General features: G+C 39.3%; 1 protein-coding gene across 3 annotated transcripts in view; it reads left to right on the forward strand.

The window, feature by feature from the left end:
* The window catches only part of LOC107754492 (protocadherin alpha-C2-like), a 39,266-nt gene that overhangs the window by 16,304 nt on the left and 2,647 nt on the right, over window positions 1-20,315 (forward strand). For 2 of the 3 annotated variants that reach the window (XM_016570965.1, XM_016570966.1), the window contains exons 1-3: window positions 2,254-5,110; window positions 9,663-9,721; window positions 12,557-12,642. In XM_016570965.1, the coding sequence (XP_016426451.1) occupies window positions 2,513-5,110; window positions 9,663-9,721; window positions 12,557-12,642 (2,743 nt within the window). In that variant the 5' untranslated portion in view covers window positions 2,254-2,512. Of the gene's footprint in view, window positions 1-2,253; window positions 5,111-9,662; window positions 9,722-12,556; window positions 12,643-20,315 lie in introns of those variants that run through there. The other variant, XM_016570967.1, reaches the window with a different exon arrangement.

Consider the following 20,315-nt stretch of genomic DNA (forward strand, 5'->3'; position numbering starts at 1 on the left):
TCTCTCTCTCTCTCTCTCTCTCTCTATATATATATATATATATATACAGTATTTATATATATATATACTGTGTATATTTACTATGTACTTTGGAATTGTTTGAACTGGTTGTATTGTTTTTGTTTTTGATTTTGATTTTGTTTTAAAGCAATAAAGAGGTTTTGGACCCTCTCTCTCGCTCGCTCGCTCGCTCTCTGTCTGTCTTTCTTCTAAACACCGTTCTGATCAGAGCGCGTCGCTGCGTTCTGTCTTGTCGTGGGCGCGCGGATTCTCCAGAGGCAGAGAGAGGAGAGCTGAGGCGAGAAATGGTGGAATGTGGGGGAGCTTTTACTCGCCTGTGGTATGATGACTCAAAGCACCAGTTTCTTTTAGGTCATTCCGTCTAAACATCACCCTAAACATAGCACTGCTGTTTGTACAGCAAAGCCTGCCAGACATCACTTGTCGTCAACATCGCTAGTTGTCACATTTTTTAATCAAGTAAATATTTGTCAGGGTAGGTTTATTTCTGTGTAGTCACATACCTTCAAGTCTTGGCTACAAAAGGTAGGCAGGTGTTTAGGACCGCCTTAGGCGATTACTCGTCGTGCTTATCACATTAGACGAAAGAGACATTATAATCGAATCGAATTCCTGTTTTTAATTGAATTTACATGAGCTCAGGTCATCATCGTTTCAAGTCATCATTAACCGTCATTCGTAGTCGCATTGCAATACACCGTGAAAATCCATCCACTTCTGCCCAGAGACAGCGTGAGCTGTGTGAGATGTGTGCTAATGTCTGACTGGAAAGAGAGAGAGACAAATACACTGCCCAGAGTTTATAGCTTCCAATGGATATCTAATAGCCCCAGTGGACATTAATAGATACAGTGTCAGGACTGTTGGCGGTCTGATGTAACTTCCCACCTGGCCTTGATTAATTAAGGAGTTTTATTGGTTCCTGTGAGGTACCGTTATTCGTTTGAAACTTGGCATCAAAAGGCCTGCAACAGAACTGCACCCACAACCCGTATTAGGAATGTGCGGTATTTTAGTTTGCTTTTTATATCTTTGATTTGTTATGGCTCTTTGGATGTCTTAAACTAATAATGCCTGCGTTTGGTAAATGAGCGGCGCCCCGTGGCTCAAAATCACTTTCTCGAACCGTCATCTTTACCGTTAGCATCCCTAACTCTATATATTTATTTTAAAAAAAGAAAGGGAATTTTCTGCTTATTCTTTTATACTTTCTTTTATCTCTATTTTAGCCTGTTTTTTTCTGTTTTTTTTTTTCTTGTAACTTTGTATTGCAGCATTTCTCATGTTGCATCCTTAGGATGAATCGCTTTGTTGCGTTTGCCTCATTTTTTATATTCCTCTGGTTTGCTGTTGATTATCAATTGGAAAAATGTGGCGAAATTGCATGTGTATGTGTGCACTTTTTTTCTTGTTCACAGGAGAGGAAAGTGGCATTATGTTGGTGGGCTGGCTTGCATCAGAACGTTTATCCCTGCACCTGTGTTGTACATAAAAATGAACGAGTGAATGAGCCCCATGTTAAAAGCAAAAGAGGAGAGAGAGAGAGAGAGAGAGTGGAAGGAAATGTGTGGGGGAGGCAAAGCAGTCAGAGATGCTCCATTTGTAATCGGTGACAATTTAATCTGTCAGTTTTGGGGACAGCAGGAAGAGCGAGTGAGTGGCCAGCGAGTGAATGATGACGGCTAACTATAAAGGCTGTCAGCAGTATCTAATGCATAGACAGTGAGAAGTGAGATGGCTTTCTGAAATGAAAGGCGAGAACAAACTAGTCAGGACATTGCAAATCAAATGTATATGTTCAAAAGTCAAATATGTTGTTGTGATAAAATATAATTCGTCGTTCGTATGTAGGTGAAATGTCATTTAATGTGAGCAATTTTCTGTACAGAATCCCATCTAGTCACCTCAGCTGTGCGCTGAGAAGAGGAGACAATGAAAAAAGGGCGGTGGCACTGTCTCTGTGAATGAATGCAGCCTTGTTTTAAATCGATATTAATGAGAATGTTTTGAAAACAAGACGAATGCTGTAAAAGGCGAGAGAAAGCGATCATTTTCTTACTATACTTGTGTTTTTTTATTCTTCGTGGCGCATCTGGTTGTTAATAGGTTTGTCGATGTTTTTGTTCGGAGGTACTGAAATGCAGTGAGCTGCGCTGGTTAGAGCGCGTTGCTCCCATCCCCCGCCTGTACTGCACAGGGTAAGGGAGGGGGACAGGAGAGAGAGAGGGAGCGATAGGCAGCACCCTTGTGAGGGGAAACAAGAGTCAGCTTCGCGGAGAGGAGAGAAGAAAAAAGAGCTGGGGCGCAAACAAAAGAGAGAACATGGATGAAGCAGGAAAATGTCTGTTTAAAAAGGCAGCGCAGCGGAGGCTTTGGTCATCCTGCACATAGTCCGCCCGTTTTGTGGATGCCGTGGTTTGGAGCTGTTGCGCGGGGAGCTCTTAAGGCGGAAAGCGGTTTTTAATCCGTCTGTGAATGTTGCCAGCTTGCGATGGCTGTTGCAGGGCGATGTAGCTGCATAAAAGAGAACGTGCCTCTTTGTTTTTGTTTCTTCATTGTTGTACTAAGTGTCCTTACAAATGCACAAATACGCTACAACATTCAGGAGGAGCTGGAGAGCGGCACTGTCGTTGGTGATCTTGTTCGGGATCTCGGGCTGGATCTGCGAAAGCTTTCGGCTCGTCGGATCAGAATCAGCTCCGACAGTGCGAGGCGATACTTCAGCATCAACCACAAAACTGGTAAGCTTGTTATAAGCGACCGGATTGACCGCGAAACGCTCTGTGAATTCAGCGGCACCTGCACGCTTAGTCTCGACGTGGTGTTAGAAAACCCATTTGAACAGCACAACGTGGATGTTGAGATTTTGGATGCAAATGACAACTCGCCGCTTTTCCCGCGAGACGAGTACCAGTTGGAGATCTCCGAGGGCGCACAGCCAGGCGCGCGGTTTTCCATTGAGGGCGCGCAGGATTCTGACGACGCCTCAAATTCCGTGCGCCATTATCGCCTCACCTCAAACGAACACCTGGCGCTCGATTCAACCAAACCACCTGCGGACGGAAAACACATAGAGCTCGTGCTGAAAAAGCCTTTCGACCGTGAGCTTTTGCAGTCGCACCAGTTTCTACTCACCGCTACTGACGGCGGATCTCCTCCGCGCTCAGGCACAGCTAAAATCAACGTGCGCGTTTTGGATACAAATGACAACGTGCCAGTCTTCGGCAGTTCCGTATACAAAGTGAAACTGCGGGAAGACTCTCCTGTTGGCGCGCTGGTAATTAAATTAAACGCCACAGATAGAGATGAGGGCTCCAATGGGGAGGTGTATTACTCATTTAGCTCTTACACGCCAGATAGAGTGAGGCAGGTGTTTTCTGTAGACACAGACAGTGGAGAAATTAGAGTTAAAAGCAATGTGGACTATGAAGAAACCAACAGCTATGAGATGTATATCCAGGCAGCAGATAGAGGCCAAGGGGCCGTAGCAGTACACTGTAAAGTGGTGGTGGAGGTGCTGGATGTGAATGATAACCCTCCTGAGATTGTGCTCTCCTCACTCTCCAGTCCAGTTCGGGAGGACGCTCGTGCAGACACTGTGGTGGCTTTAATAAGCATAAATGACAAAGACTCTGGACAAAACAAGCAGGTCAGCTTGGACATCATCCCCCCAAATCTACCTTTTAAAATCAAATCATTCCGAAACCATTACACCATTGTTACCTCTGCCTTCCTGGACCGGGAGACAATAGCATCATACAACGTCACAGTTACAGCCACGGATGGTGGAACGCCACCTCTTTCATCGTCAATGACGGTACGAGTAGAAGTGGCAGACGTAAACGACAATCCACCACGTTTTGAACAGACTTCATACACTGTTTATGTCTCAGAAAACAATGCACCCAGTGCACCTTTGTGCATAGTCAAGGCAACAGATCCTGATGCCGGTGAGAACGCTCGCATCACATACAATGTCCTAAATGACAACAACCATGGTATTTCAGTGGCATCGTATGTTTCTGTCAAACCTGCCTCAGGTGAGGTGTATGCACTGCGATCGTTTGACTTCGAGAAGTTGCGTGAGTTTCATTTCCAGGTTAAAGCTCAAGACAACGGTGTGCCACCTTTGAGCAGAGTGGCAACTGTTTATATTTACATCATGGACTCCAACGACCACAGCCCGCAATTTGTTCTCCCAGCGGCAAACGGCTCACACTCCACAGAGACTATTTTGCGTAACTCAGAGGCTGGAGTCCTTGTTTCCCGTGTCCTGGCTTGGGACTTAGATGCTGGAGAAAATGCCTGGTTGCTATACAGCCTCCATCACCCGCTGGAATTGGACGTGTTTAAGGTGCATGAGTACACAGGTGAAATCCGCACAACACGGCGAGTAAACGAGGACAATTCTACTGTATTTAGCCTCACAGTGCATGTACGAGATCATGGTTTGCCTCCCCGCTCTGCATCTACAACAATCAACATTGCCGTTATGGAGCTCCCACCCAAAGTGGCCCCAGACCCAAAACGCATTATCAGGCCACACGGCACAATGATATTCTCCCATGTAACCCTCTATCTTATCATTGCCCTGAGTGCAACCACCTTTGTTTTCTTGCTCACCATCTTCGTCCTAGCAATTGTTCGCTGCCATGCCTACTGCAGCCACCCAGATGCTTGCTCCTGCTCACCTTGCTGTGGGTCCAAGAAGAAAAAGAAGACTACAGTGAAGAAGGCACCCAAAGACGGTGGAGGTGGTAGTGTGGCTGCAGGTGGTGGAGGAGGTGGAGCCGCAGGTGGAGGTGGTGGCGCTGCTGGCGGGGTCACAGTCCAGCAACAGTCTGCGGTGATGCGGAGAGACCTGAAAGTGGAACCACACTACATTGAGGTCCGAGGAAATGGCTCTTTAACCAAAACATACTGCTATAAGACCTGCCTGACCGCCACCTCAGGAAGTGACACCTTTATGTTCTACAATACGGGTCGGCCGTTGAGTGGGACTTGGGGCTCGGGGGCAGACCGTTTCTTCACAGGACAGAGTGGGCAGTTTGTGCGCAGACTGAGCATGCCCGATGCTACGGCAATACAGGTGTGTGCAGTGCCCACACTGTTATAACATCCTTTAAGTGACTCATCCATCTATCCGCCTCATCCATGCATAAAGAGAGGAGAAATTATCTTCTCTTCAGTAATGTGGTACCTTTTCACCCTCAGATGTGTTGATGATTTAGGAGTAGCCCCAACATTTTTTTGTTTTGCTTCCAAATATACACACACTCACACACTAAATTGGTGTAGAAACAGTTTTCACTCAGAAATTGCGAGTAAATTTCACAATTTATTACAATGGGACACAAGTAATACATACTCCAAAAATATTTTTTATTTAAAACTTTGAAAAAATATTTACAGTTTAGTGAAGTTGTTAGTTGTATTGCTGACTTTTTGCATTAACGCTACAGGCCTGTTTCAGCAGTGGAAAGAACAGGTGTTTTGCTTGGTGTATACCAGGGCTCAGTAATGGATCCTGTTATATTGGAGCATTTTTTCTTTTTCTTTTTGTGCCTCATTAATTCACAGCAGCAGCCTTCAGTGTGAACTGCAGAATGTATGCGTGTGCAGATGATTTAGGGTATCAGACTCTCTTTCCACTTGTTTACAGCTGTCATTACATTGCATTTCATCAGTTATGAATTTAGAGAGAAGCGCTCTGTTGCGACCACCCACTGGTCCAAAGATGGTAGCCATTGGTGTGGCAGAAGGATTCCTGTGTGTAACTGTCTTTCCTTTAATTTCCTTTTATCAGTTTTCGATAATCAAATTTAGATAAATGTTTGATCATTCTATTGAACTCGTTACTTTATATTTTACTTGTTCATTAGGAATCTATGTTGCTCAAAGTCATGCACTGCCATTAACACGGATCTCATGGTTGCAAACTCACCAGTCTGATCATTAGCCAGAGATTATGACTAATATTATTTAATGCGCCCATGCTTGCTATTTAATTCAATAGTAGTTTTGTCTAGCCCCCTAGAGTGAACGCGACTGCATAACAGCTTAGCAAGTCAAGCAGTTAGTCAGAAATCAAGAATCCCACCTGCTGCGTCCACCTAGAATCCCACCTGCTCTATCTAACCTGAAATCTAGTATGTACTGAACACTGGACGCAGATTTACTGTAACATAGACCTTCACTTTATCTACTTGAGAAAATAATTTCAGAGTAATTCAGAATTAATCCAAACATGACAATTTATTCACCAGGTAATCAACATTATTCAAAATCCAGTTCAGACAATGTAAAGCATTGGTCAATCATATAAAACATCCAAAAAGAATAAGAATTTAGAAGCATTTACCTGGTAATGAGAACTACACACAGTGATTGTATGAGAGATCTTTTTTCTGATTTCATGAAACTTTTACTACCCTCATTTTAATATCCAGATAAACCATCAATTTACCAAACATTATTGTTTGCTTGTTATAATGATTTTGGCACATCAGTTGTGAGTGGTGAGGATTCTTCTTTGATTTATGTGGGAAGATGCATCTCATGTACATACATGAAGTAATTTGTGTGAGAATTGCATACAGTACACTGTTAAAAAAAGCTCTGCTCAGTTCATAGAATTTTCTGTATTGTTTTTTTTTTTTTTTGGTGGTTCAGGTACAGGTGTTTTACCTTTATTTAAAATTTTGCACTTCATTGCTGTGTGTTTTAAGGGTTAATATAAATGTTATTTAATATAAATAAACTCTTTTTTTCCCTGAGTTTCTCATGAGAAAGAGTTCAGATGTTGATTCTCATGAGTTCTTTGTTTTCTCGGACAGTGGCCTCATCAGGGTTCAGTTATCTTGGCATCAGCCTTGCAGCTCTATTTTTCTCCTCTCCTTCCCTCTCTCATGCTTGTTCTCTCACCCTCCCTCTCTCCAGCCTGTTCTGCAGTGCGCTGTTTTAGGACAGCTGGGTGTGTTTATATTTAGAGGTGTGAAGCTCAAACAACACTCCAGTTTCTCTGTACCCACACTTAAATCTCTCTAGAGAGACTTTGCAGTCTAGCATCAGTTTGGTTACACAGCTTCATGTTGGACATCATCCACCAAAACCAATTGCTAGGCCTTTAATCTGTCAACACAGGTTAGCATGATTGGTCCTCTGATGATGGATGGATAGATGGATAGATAGATAGATAGATGGATAGATAGATGGATGGATAGATGGATAGATAGATAGATGGATAGATAGATAGTCATTCTTTTGTATAAGTTTCGTTGATTTTCTTTACATGTCAAATGTGTTAAGATCTCCTTTAAATATTACATTGTACACATACAGACTTGCTATTAGATGGGTAAATCTCTGGAAATTTGAGAGAATCCAATAATAATCACTGTCCAGAATAATGGTGGTTAGAAATGAAAGATTTTATGTTTTGTTTTATTTTATGAAAGGAACCACTCTCTTTCTGTGTTGGTAAACCCTGTTAGATTGACCATAGCTTCCACTGTAAATTAGGGCTGCACGATAAATCGCATGCGATATTCATGCACATCTTGTCAGTAAAGCCGGTTCTGTAATCAGCTGTAAATTGCGTGCTTTCAGATGGAGCAGCATTTACTACACAGAGCCTTAGTTCAATGAGAAGCTGCGCAAAACCACGTTCATAATCGCATTTATGTTGTGTTGTTGATTGGGTTGTGAGTGTTTCAAGGATTACTGGATGTGAAAACAGTTTCTCTGTGTGAGCGCCTCTTATTTGTGAAGTAATTACTGGCTCATTTCAGCTGTTCTCATTAAATGTCAGTCATGTTTGTTCTCCCTGTGTGTGATTAAGTGGCAGTGGAACTGAGCTCCGCGTTTCTGGTGGCTTATTGGCTGGTTCGGTTTGGAAAGAAAAGGACGGAAGGATTTTGATTGGTTGGTGCAGAGGTGCAAATGCTGTATCTAGGCGAGGTGTGTCCACTCAGAAGGGAACTGAAAGAGAGAGAAAATAAGGAAAAGAAGAGTAAGGAACTGCTAGTGAGACGAGATCAGACTGAGCTCATTATCTGCTACACACACACACACAGTGATAAATCAAAGACCTGTGAGGTGAATAAAAACAGATCACCAGTTTCTTTGCTCAGTAACCTTCTCTGTTACCCATATTCACTTTATCTGAATGTCTTTAATTTCTTAAAAGGGTTTAAGACAATAATCTTTCAAAAGTCTTCCTCCTGCATATGCTTATTTACTGTAAAACAGTTAGTGTATCAGATGGTTAAAAACATTTTAAACCCTCTGGGTTTGTTATTTTGTTGTTGCATTTTTGCGTTTAAATTTATTTATTTATTTATTTTTTTACATGTTTTCCCCTTTGATATTAAAGGTTTGGCCATTGAAATGTGGTCATTACAGACCTGGTGCATTTATTTGAAACTGATTGATATTCAGCCTTTCTTTATAAAATGCTTTATTTGACAGTTTGTATACCATCTATGAAAGGTTCATGATAGGTTGAACATCAGTGTTAGTATGTGATGTTTTTGTGCATGACTACTAGCTGGTGTGTATAGTAGTTGTCTTGCAGGGTTGTATGATGGATGTTTGTGTGTTGTGTGGAGGAAAAGCAGGCCCTGCTGATTACATTTTGAATTGGATTTCACATTGATAAATGTCCTCCAGGAGATGTTTGTGAGAGGGAAAATGGGTGACAAAAGGACCGGTAGGGAGCACAGATGCTATGCCTGCCTTTTTTTGTATATAAAAGTTGATAGTACTGAAAATCTGGGCAGCAAAATACAAGCTGAAATGTCCTACTGTGCCTTTTAAATACAAGGAGATTTTACATTGATTGTAAAGGGGCAAAGGGCGTATCATACCACACCTAGGTAAACATAAAGATTCACCCTAAAATTAGATGGGAAAAATATTTTAGTATTTTATATTCCAATTTTGCATAAAGAAAATCTATTTTACATTTTCATTTATGCACTTATGGAGAGTGACTCAAGAATTTCTGTTTTAGGATCCTTAGTTTTTTTTTTCTCTTTGCATTGGGACATTTAATGACAAGCAAGCATTTCTTCCATATTCTCATTGCTGACAATAATGTTGCAATGCCATAAGTCTTTATGGTACTAAAATAAGCTTAATTTCCTTTAAGCAAGATGCAGTGTCTTGTTTTTGTTCTTTTGATTTTGGAATGAAATGTGACCTAGACATGTTCTTGAAAGGTTTCATGACATTCACTCACCTTGTACATTTTAACTGCCAATATGCATCAGTTTCCTTCTCCCTGAGGAGACTCATTCAAACTGATCTCACCCTTCTGTTACTGCTCCTTTAGGGTTTTATTACCCTGATTCATCTCATTTGTTTGAATGGTTGGTTGAAATCTTGTTTTGGATGATGAGCATCTCAAATTGGCATTAATGTTTGTGTGTCTGTGTGAGGGTAACAATGTGTATGTTTAAGACATGGATGAAATCTTGCCCCAACTCTAACCCTTTCCTCAAAAGCCAGAGTCCTGCAGCCATCATGACCATATGACTACACTCAAGCATGATTAATTAATGAGATGATATTGGTTATTTGATCCACCCCAGTGCTTAATGTCATCTCTTTCTCTCTTTTTCTGTCTTTGTCTTTCTCAGCCTAAAGCTCCCAATACAGACTGGAGATATTCAGCATCCCTCAGAGCAGGCATGCAAAGGTAAGACTGCATTGGTTTTGTTGTCTTTTTGTTGTCATCTGCTGAATATACACTATTACTTTAAAAGGATAAATAAATAAATAGTATAGTGCTGTCAAACGATTAATCACAACTAATCGCATCCAAAATAAAAGTTCTTGTTTACATAATATGTGTATGTACTGTGTATACTTATAATGTATATATAAATACACGCACATACAGTATATATTTTGAAAATATTTACATATACATGTAAATATTTATATTTATATTATTAAATTTATATTTTTAATATATAACCATAACATATTTTTTTCTTAAATATATACATGCATGTGTTTGTATTTATATATACATAATAAATATACACAGTACACACATATTTTATGTAAACAAAAACGTTTCTTTTGGATGTGATAAATCGCGATTAATCGTTTGACAGCACTAAAACAGTAAGTAAATTTGCTTTCTGTGTTCATTGTACCAAAGTTGAGGAGGAATTATCACAAACTACATTCGTTCTGTTTTGACACAAAATATGTAATAATAAAGATTATATGTCAACCACAGGAAAACTACTACTTAAAATGTATAATAATGACTTCTTTAAATGGATGAATCTGGTGAATGGAAGGCAAGAAAGACATATTACAAGACAGTGAATTACAGAAATTTTATGGACGGTAAAATGTTTCCATACATTTCAGTTGTTTTATAGTTACCTATGAAAACAACTGATGTTGATGTGATCTTGGAAACTCATGTGCACAGACATTACATTACCTATAAACCACTGGACCGTGCTGCATACTATAAGGATATTATCCACCACTCATTGTGAATCAACCAATGGTCTGATATAGATGTAGCAGCCACTGAATGACCAGTACAGCTGTACAGCGACAATTTCCGTGGAAGCAGAAGTAGGTCACATGCGGCGATTGAAGTATTGCCTGCGGCCATGTTGGCAAAACGATGGCAACGAAGGACATTGCAGACAACAGACTGGGCAGCAAGTTCACATATGCCAGGGCTGTGTGTGTGACTGAATGACCTCCGATCTTCATTAGTGGTACACTGATTCCCTCCTAATTACAGCAAGGTTTAATGAGAGCTAATGTAGCCACGCAAATCATTCTCATGCATTAAATCAGATTCCTGTCTCACAATTTATGTACTTGAAGAAACCGCTGCAAAATTAATTTCAGTTTTATGATGCTCTTGCTTTCTCTGTCTTAAGGCAAATCTGTAAGGCTTTCATTGGTAGTTTCTTTGTAAAGCCAGTGGCTTCTTATTAATAATATTTACTATTGCTCATTTTTAGAGTTTAGAATTTAAACAAACCCTAAATCCCAAGTATTATTTTTTTGACATGCAAAATAGTTTGTGACATGACTTGCTGCTGTTACTTTAATAAGTGATAAGAACGTTTTTTAAGATTCATAGGGTTCCAAACCATATCCAGAGATCAGAATTATTTAAATCGCAACACCCTAGCAACCTCATAGCAATGTGTTAAAGACAATTAGAGTGAGATTTGCAAGGGCAAACATTACCTTTATCTTATCATTACTCTCCTAAATTTATTTATTTACACCAGAGTCAAACAGGTTTATGCAAAAATAGCTTTTTGCATGTTAAACAGCGACATGATCAGTGGAGAAAGCAATGACATTGATACGCAGGCAGAAATGAGCAGGGGAAGGAGAGGCAGACAGAGAGAAAGCGAGAAGGAGAATGTTTGAACATTAGCTGAGGATCATGTATTTGGTCCAGTGTTTCTCATTAATAATGTATTAGCCTTACTGACTGCTGCTTCACAGCTCTTTGAAATGGCTTCCACACACACACACACACACACACACACAGCATGTAATAGCAGCAGTAACCGCCTGACCTTGGACTGCAAACATTCATCAGAGAAGGAGAGAGAGGGGGCAACTAAATGGTGGTTTTCCACCCAGCCCCCTCTGTTCTGCATGCTTTCTGTCTTTGGATAATTTTGGATGGGTTTTACCTGATTACTGGTTGATTGCAAATATTAGAAATGTCACACCATATTAATTCTTGTATTTTAAAATTCACATTTCAAGTGATAACACCCTTTTCTAAGAGTAACAGAATTCTCCTGCTTGGTTTGATTTTCTGCCACTGGTGATTTTAAGGCTTTTTCCTGATGCAGACACAAATGTGGGTGTATATAGAGTCAACATAAAATGGAGTTTGCAACACATTTTACTTCCGTAATATGAATGATTGAAGCAGGATGATCAACTGCACAAATTACGTGTGTGTGTGTGTGTGTGTGTGTGTGTGTGAGAGAAATAATGTCTTTGGTGTGAAATTTGCCCAGGAGTGTAAAATTTAATCTCAGAGGTAGTGTGACTGCAGAGAGGAGCATGACCTAATCCTTAATCTCTAATCCAAGCTTCTAGATTCCAATTCTCACAGAAGACCTGCATATGCCCACGCTCAATCATTCAGCCTAGGTCAAAAATAAACCCTATTTTCATGCCACACATTGTCCTTTATAATCTAGGACATTATCTACAGACAAATCTTTTCTCATAGAGTGGGATCTGAGACAATTTGAGTATGAAAAAAATGTGCATTGCTGTAAAGAATATCTTAGTTTTTGATATAGGAAACCCATAAATAGAGCAGAATTTTAAATAATGATCCTTCATAGTAGTAGTAGTACTAATCTTGAAACCTTTTATTAGTATTAATTTAACAAAGCTCACAGCTTTTCAATGTTGTATTTAAATCAAAACAAGATTTTTTTTTTTTTTTTTTTTAAAGGTGAAATAATAGATTTCATTTGAAAAAACTTTCTCCTTTGTTTGTGTACAGTTCGGTCCATATGGAGGAGTCATCCGTGATGCAGGGTGCTCAAGGAGTTCTGGTTCAGAACTGGCCCACCGTCTCCAGTGCTCCTGGTAAGATATAGAATCTAAACTCTCTATGGCAGACACACTCTTGAAGAAATTAAACATTTTAAAATTAGATCTTTCATTTCTTAGTTGTTTCTCTAATCAGATTGATATCAAATAGAGTTGTTCACTTCTCAAATGCTTCTCTGTTTCCTCTTCTTGAGTTTTGCCTTGAGAAGAGATTGAACTAAATTGAAATTCCTGATGATCTGAGCTGCTATCCACATTGACTTTATAGCTCTATACTCAACTTTACTCAACTCTATTTTTTTGTGAGAAACATCTTACACTCTTAAAAAATAAAGGTGCTTCATGATGCCATAGAAGAACCTTTTTGTCTAAATGGTTCCATAAAGAACCTTTAACATCTGAAGAACCTTTCTGTTTCACAAAAGGTTCTTTGTTGTGAAAGAAGGTTCTTCAGATTATAAAAAGGTAAGAAAGAGATGGTTCTTTAAAGAACCTTTGACTGAATGGTTCTTTGTGGAACCAAAAATCGTTCTTCTATGGTATCGCTGTGAAGAACCTTTTAAGCACCTTTATTATTAAGATTGTAGTCCATGTTGATACTTAAATGAAAAAACTGAAAACCCATATTAAGTCTTCAGATCTAGAGAACCACTGAGCAATACAATTTTCCTCTGGGTGTCCTGGCAGGACTGTAACACTGCCTTTCACAGTTTCACTGATATTACCCCTCAGGACCATCTATCATCTACCCCTGTCCCGATCTAGACTATCACTCTCTTCTTTTCTGTCTCACATCATTCTTTCACTTGCATGCTTCTTTCCCTGCAGTCTCCTCTGCGTTGGCCTCTTTTGCTGAGCCGAGCTGCTGCAGTCATGCAGGATATAAGGAATATGACCTACATGAGGCTTCTTTAGGAAACCTAGCTGAGTAGTTCAGGGAGCAACTCAGAAACCACTGCAATACATTAGTGATTCCACAATCTGCCTTTTTGTGCTATGTTGAGTAGTAACCGTAAATATGAATTCATAATGGAAGCAGCCCACTCAAAAATTGTGTTAATGTACCAAAAATTAAGATTTATCGTCATCATTTGCTCAACCTCATGTTGGACTGGAGGGGAAAATGATCTGTAAATAATAACATTATTTTGGAGATTTATAGGAATAAATTGGCGGTCTTTGGTAATATATAGTACAGGAGTGCCCAACCCTGGTCCTGGAGATCTACCTTCCTGCAGAGTTCCGTTCCAACCCTTATCAAACACACCTGTCTGTAATTATCAAGTGCTCCTTCAGATCCTAATTAGTTGGTTCAGGTGTGTTTGATCAGGGTTGGAGCTAAACTCTGCAGGAAGGTAGATCTCCAGGAACAGGGATGGGCACCCCTGATATAGTAGATAAACTACTGTTGTTGCACTTTTTCTGTTTTTGGAGCTTGGTAGTGAATCACTCTCCTCTTTAATTGTGTAGTAAATAAGAGATTGTAAGTCTGTTTAAATTTTAAACAACAGTTTACATTTTTATTTAGATTTTATGCTTCATGTCTCATTTTGTGTTTCATGGTATAATGATATTAAAACAAAGCTGAAACAACACGATGGTGAGTAAAAGATGCAAAATGTTGGTGTGAACTATCCCTTTAAAACTGCTATTGTGCATATTGTACATTTTCCCACAGTCTGATCACAGTGGAATCCCCTGGTTTTAATGTTGGATTATATGCGTTTAGCTCGCTCAGGTGGCCTATCACAGCTACGTGATGAAGAAGAGTGTGACACAGATTTCCACAGCTCTGACCAGATCAAGCATAAATCCAGTTTATCAGCTGAAAGAGGAAATGACACAGTCAGGGGATGCGGAGGTTATCTGCAAAAGCAAGAAAGAGAAGCTCAGTACAAAGCGGCGACCGAGAGAGCGTGGCGAATGCACAGAGAGATGACTCGATTAGGAGATGAATATTAATAATGGTCAGCTCAGAGTATTTCAACACAAACACGCACACATTCTTTTTCACTCGCTGTGGAGATGTCCGCTCATGGTAATTAATCCACAATATTAGATTCCATTCCTATTTTGCCCATCTAGTCTCTTTCTCGCACTCCAAATAATTGAAGAATCACCTGTCTTTCTGTAGAAGACAGAGTCTTGGTTATTAATCAGAGATGTCTGCACATACTCTAAAGTGCCCATAAATGGATCACCACAACCATCAGGGCAAAACATATTAAGATAAAATACGTTTTAAGTCAGAATCAACAACAACATGCTTAGAATAACAAATTGCATCATGCTGTAGGCTTGTGTTTGTAGCCATATAATATTGATGTGGTGTATTGTAGAACATTATGTTGAGGAAATAAACATCCGTTTACACAAATGTGATGCATTTTAGAATTACTTCAAAACAGACTTGCTCTTGTGGTGGGGGTATGATGTACACGACATGAAGGCAGCAATAAACCTCTCTACCATTTTGTCTTGGATCATTTCCTGGGTCACAAGGTCATAGGTAGGAACCCGGATCCAATTAATGAATATTTAATTTCCTAATTAACTCCGCGTGAGGCTCACGGATGTCTAGGTTGAGGCTCGACCCTCTTGGATAGAATGATGATGTTACTTCTGGAGGTGTTTGAAATAATGAAAGTAATTTAGTTTCAATAAGATGAAAGGGAGAGAAGCAGGGAGAGAGGACAAAACGGGCGCAATTACTCGGGTGATGAAAGAGCAATTTGTTCTAATTAAGTCTCTGATGATGACTGCAAAAGCAAAGACTGGAAATGAATGAAATAAGCCTCTTTAGATTTTTTAGCTCTCTCTCTCTCGCTCTCACTCAATCTCTTTCTCGTTCTTTTTTCTTTCTCCTGTTCACTGTTTATCTGTCTCGTTTACAAATCTTTCACAAGATGCCAAGTCTGAGATGCTGCTTAGCTTTTTAACACATTATTTCAGCCAAAAATGGAAAATTATATATTATTTAATGTATATACTCTATCTCTTTGTTCCAAACTATCTTTCTTCCATATAACACAAAGAAGAAAATTAGCAAACCTTTAATTATATTAAGCTCCTTAAATAAATTATAAGTGTATTCCATACTATTATTTCCCTATATGTGACCCTGGACAACAAATCCAGTCATAAGTAGCACAGGTATATTTGTAGCAATAGCCACAAATACATTGTATGGGTCAAAATTATCGATTTTTCTTTTATGTCAAAAATCATTAGAATATTAAGTAAAGATCATGTTCCATGAAGATATTTTGTAAATGTCCTACCATAAATATATTAAAACTTAATTTTTGATTAGTAATATGCATTTCTAAGAACTTCATTTGGACAACTTTAAAGGCGATTTTCTCAATATTTTGATTTTTTTGCAGTCTCAGATTCCCGATTTTCAAATAGTTGTCTCTCAGCCAAAATATTGCCCTATCATAACAAACCATACATCGATGGAAAGCTTATTTATTCAGCTTTCAGATGATGTATAAATCTCAGTTTCGAAAAATTGACCCTTGTGACTGGTTTTGTGGACCTTGGTCACATATTATATCTTCTGAAACTATATGATATTTTTGTGTAGTAAAACTGACTAAAACTTTTGTTCACTGAGGTTGTTCACTGAAACTTTTCTCACTGCTGTAGTTTTGCATTCCTTAGGTTCAAGCCTGTTCAAGAATGTTTGTCAGTCATGTGAAACATAAAAACTATAGATGTTTAGAATCAAATATGATAAAATGCCTCTTCGTAAAAAAATAAAATAATAAAAAAAATTTGCAGGATACTGCAAAGGGCATGAAATACATCTCAGTCAGTTGTAGAATGTACATGATTCATTTTAACTTAAATTATATTAAAGTGGTTTTAAAAAAATGAGCTGAATCTCATATAACTTAAAAATTATTTAAAAATTGTTTGTTAATTTGATAAGTCAAAGTCATGAAAACCAAGCTATGATTTATTGATCATAGAATTTACATTGTATAGCGTATGAATCATATGGGCCATTTGTATTGTATTTGCTGAGATTTGGAGCTTGACAGACGGACAGAGAGCTTGATCAGTAAATTATGGCATGTTGATTTTTGGCTGAACCAACCCTTTAAAACAGTATAAGATGAGAAAAACTACATACATGAATCAGACAACACCGTCAGTTTTGTTGTCAGCATCAAGAGAATCGGCAATTTAGGTGATAATGTGAATGCTCAGTAGGTCTGTGGAGGTGTAAAGTAGTGCTGGGTTGTTTTATCTTCTGCATTTTTATGAGCTTCGTTTTGAGCTCTGGCGTGCAAAACACTGGAGAAACCAACGCCCCTGTCTCTCTCTCTCTGTCTCTTTGTTGTGTGTGAAACAGATGGGCAAAACTACCAAAGCGTAGATCTACAGAATTAAAGTAATGAAAATAGGATAAAGCATGCTGTCTGTCTCAATTTCTGTCTAACTCTCTTTTTGTTTTTGTGTCTGTCACATTTTCTGTTTTTTTTTTTTCTTCTGAAATGCGGTAAAATGTTAGAGTGAAACAGTGTGACAGAGGCAGAGGGCAGGTAGACAGCCTAAGGGAAAAAGGGATTGAGAGAGTGACAATGAGGGAAAAAATGTGACCGAGGGGGAGAGTGAAAGAGAAAACAGAGATGCAGAGAGGAGGGGGCTGTGACTGCTTCTGTTGCTAAGGGAGAGAAGTATCTGGCCATTGGAAAGAGAGCATTCTGTATTAGTTTCCATCAGTGTCTCTGCCACAACCAGATTTCACTGGAGGAGGCAGTTTCCACGGCAACCATTCATTCCATGAACAGGGTGCTGGAAGAGTAGATGGAGGGTGAGAGAGAAACAAGTGAAGGAGAAATGCAAAATGGAGAGAGAAAGAGAGGAGAGGTGTGGCTGAACAAGAGAGTTAACAGAGCATCATATAAAATAAAACAAATAGATAAAGCTGTGTATGTAAGAGGAAGAAGGAAGTTTAGAGTGATGAGGACAGGTGAAATGGGGACAGATGAATGAGAAATATGAGAGTTTTTCTTACTTTTGTCATCTCAGGAAAGCTATATGAATTGAGAGAAAAATAATTTTCTACTGTGAATGTAATTGTTCAGTTATAGCAGGTTGGGTAAAGATGGATGAATGGAGAGATAAATGGATGGGTGGATGAGTGTGACCCATCCTGATCTGTCTGTTTAAAGATCATCTCTACAGGTGGGCCAACCTGCACAGCCCACAGGCTCTCGTTTCAGCTACAATGCCATATGGCGCACAGAAACACTTGCCCACAATGCAACGCACATTCGTACTCACAATCTGACACAAATGCTCTTACTGTACCTACAATGCAACATGCCTGTATTTTATTGTCAAAAAGCTAGTTCAAAATGTTAAAAATTCAATACAAAAGGAGTATAAATAAAAACAACAGTCAGAGGTATCAAGAGACAAAAACAAATATAGCTGACACATTATTCAAATAAAAAAATGTCAACAGGTCTCACTGATTTCCAGTGATTTTGTAGTAATTTTATGATTTTGGTTTTATCACTCACTTTAGTCAATCAGTGACACAGAGGAAAGGCTGTGCTAGAGTGTTTTTGTGTTGTAGGTCTAGTGGAATTTTCCAGAACATGCCAGGGGCTTTAGTCAGCTCAAAAGGGTAAACCGAGGACAATCCCTCTCTTTCTTTCTGTGTTGGTGTTTGTCTCCATATCTTTGTTGTTGTTTGTTTGTTTGTTTTTGTTTTTTTAGGCTTTGAAATATGAGGTTGAGATTAATTAATTCATTCATTCATTCATTTATTATTATTATTAATGCTTTTATTTATGCATTAATTGTGCATTCATGTATTTGTATTCTTCCCTGCCTTTATGGAAAACAGGGTTATTGAAAAATACAGCATTATTCTCAAAACATGCAGTTATTACAGAGAGCAGAACTGTCCTTAACACACACATGCACTGCTGTCTTGGCAGGCTCATGAGAAAGCCATGAGCCTTGTGGTGCCATCTGGCACATATTTTATCAGGATTACTAGAGCCTGACGTACCAAGGTGTGCCACACACACAGACACAAACTACAGTGTGATTATATTCATTCTGCACAGACAATCAGTACCACATGCACATATCTAATTAATATTGTATGCCCACACACATGCTTTATTATTCACACACACAGCTAATGAAAGTTAATTACATTTTCTGGTAAATACTTAATGTGAAAACATGCAATTTACATACACAGACCATAAATAACAAATTGTGAACTGTGATTCATAAATAGACAGAGCTACCAAACATGTATTATAATCTAAATGTATTTCATATTATAGATTAAAATTTTGTAATCTTCAGACTGGCTGTTATATGTTAAATCAGCCAATTTTCTGTGCTTCGTGCAGCAAAAGCATGAACACAAATCTGCTGTCATCTGCTGTTACACATGCACACACATACACATACTGCTTCAAAAGCGGTGTGGTCTCATCTAAACAAACCCATAATTCCTTGGCTCTGCAGTGTTGCTTAGAAATCTGCTCCTTCAGGAGTTTAGCGTTGAAGTTTGGCTCATATTTCATTCTCAGACTGACCTTCCTCACCTCCTCTTCTGCATTATGTAAGACGGCACTCCACTCCTCCTTGAGAAAGGAGAGCGATACAGGGATATATAGAGAGTAGATGGGAGGGGGTCAGCAGACTCATGTTGTTTTCTTAATGATGAGATGATTCGATTCTCTCCCCATCATCTTTTTATGAGCTGGATCTTTCACTGGCCATAATAATCATGGCCTTGTCATGCATCTTATTAAACCGGCGCCATTATCTGCTAGCCAGACGTGTGTGGCTGTCCAAAGACTGCATTACACGAAAGATCAAGGCAAGATGGAGATATGCAGAGGATGTGGTAGTCAGTGTAAATGTATTGGGAAATTACTCTTAAAGGGGTCATATGATGCGATTTCAAGTTTTCCTTTCCCTTTGGAGTGTTACAAGCTGATTGTGCATAGATAAGATCCCTGAAGTTGCAAAGACTAAAGTCTCAAAACCAAAGAGATATTCTTTATCAAAGTTAAGACTCTGCCACGCCCCCCTAAAACGGCTCGTTCTAACACGCCCTCACATATCTACGTCACTATGTGGAAATATTTGCGTAATGCCGCCCAAATGTTCACGCAAAGAAAGAAGGCGTGGTTTCAGTAACCGCAGTTAGTGTTGAAGCAGCATGTCAGGGAGATGCTGTGTGTTTCTAGGCGAAAGCAAAAGCACTTTATTTGGCCTTCCGAAAGTAGATGCATTTAGGAATCTTTAAGATTACTTACAACAGAACAGCAATGCATTTTATGGACGACCGTTTCGTGAACCTAGGAGAGGAGGTAATTCTGACTTTGCTATGACAATCTGGCGCTTCTGAATCAGCTACTGTTTTGTTATTAGTTTTAGTATTTGCTATTGACTGTTCAAATGCGGTGTTTTGCGCATTGTGTGTGTGTGTGTGTGTGTGCGCGAGAGAGAGAGAGAGAGAGAGGAGAGACAGGGTCACATCACAGTGGAGTCAGCTGTCTTAACCGTGGCTTGTGTACTGCAAACACATATTAGCTTCATCACTGTGACTGTCACGCGACTGTTCCCCTTTTGGGCTTGAACTGATGGTAAAACTAATGACATTATTTACTGTCTTTACATTTATTTTGAAAGATGAAGCTCGCGATTATGGTAAG

This window comes from Sinocyclocheilus rhinocerous, unplaced genomic scaffold, assembly GCF_001515625.1.
Source record: "Sinocyclocheilus rhinocerous isolate Xijiao unplaced genomic scaffold, SAMN03320098_v1.1 scaffold50, whole genome shotgun sequence".
Classification (NCBI taxonomy): domain Eukaryota; kingdom Metazoa; phylum Chordata; class Actinopteri; order Cypriniformes; family Cyprinidae; genus Sinocyclocheilus; species Sinocyclocheilus rhinocerous.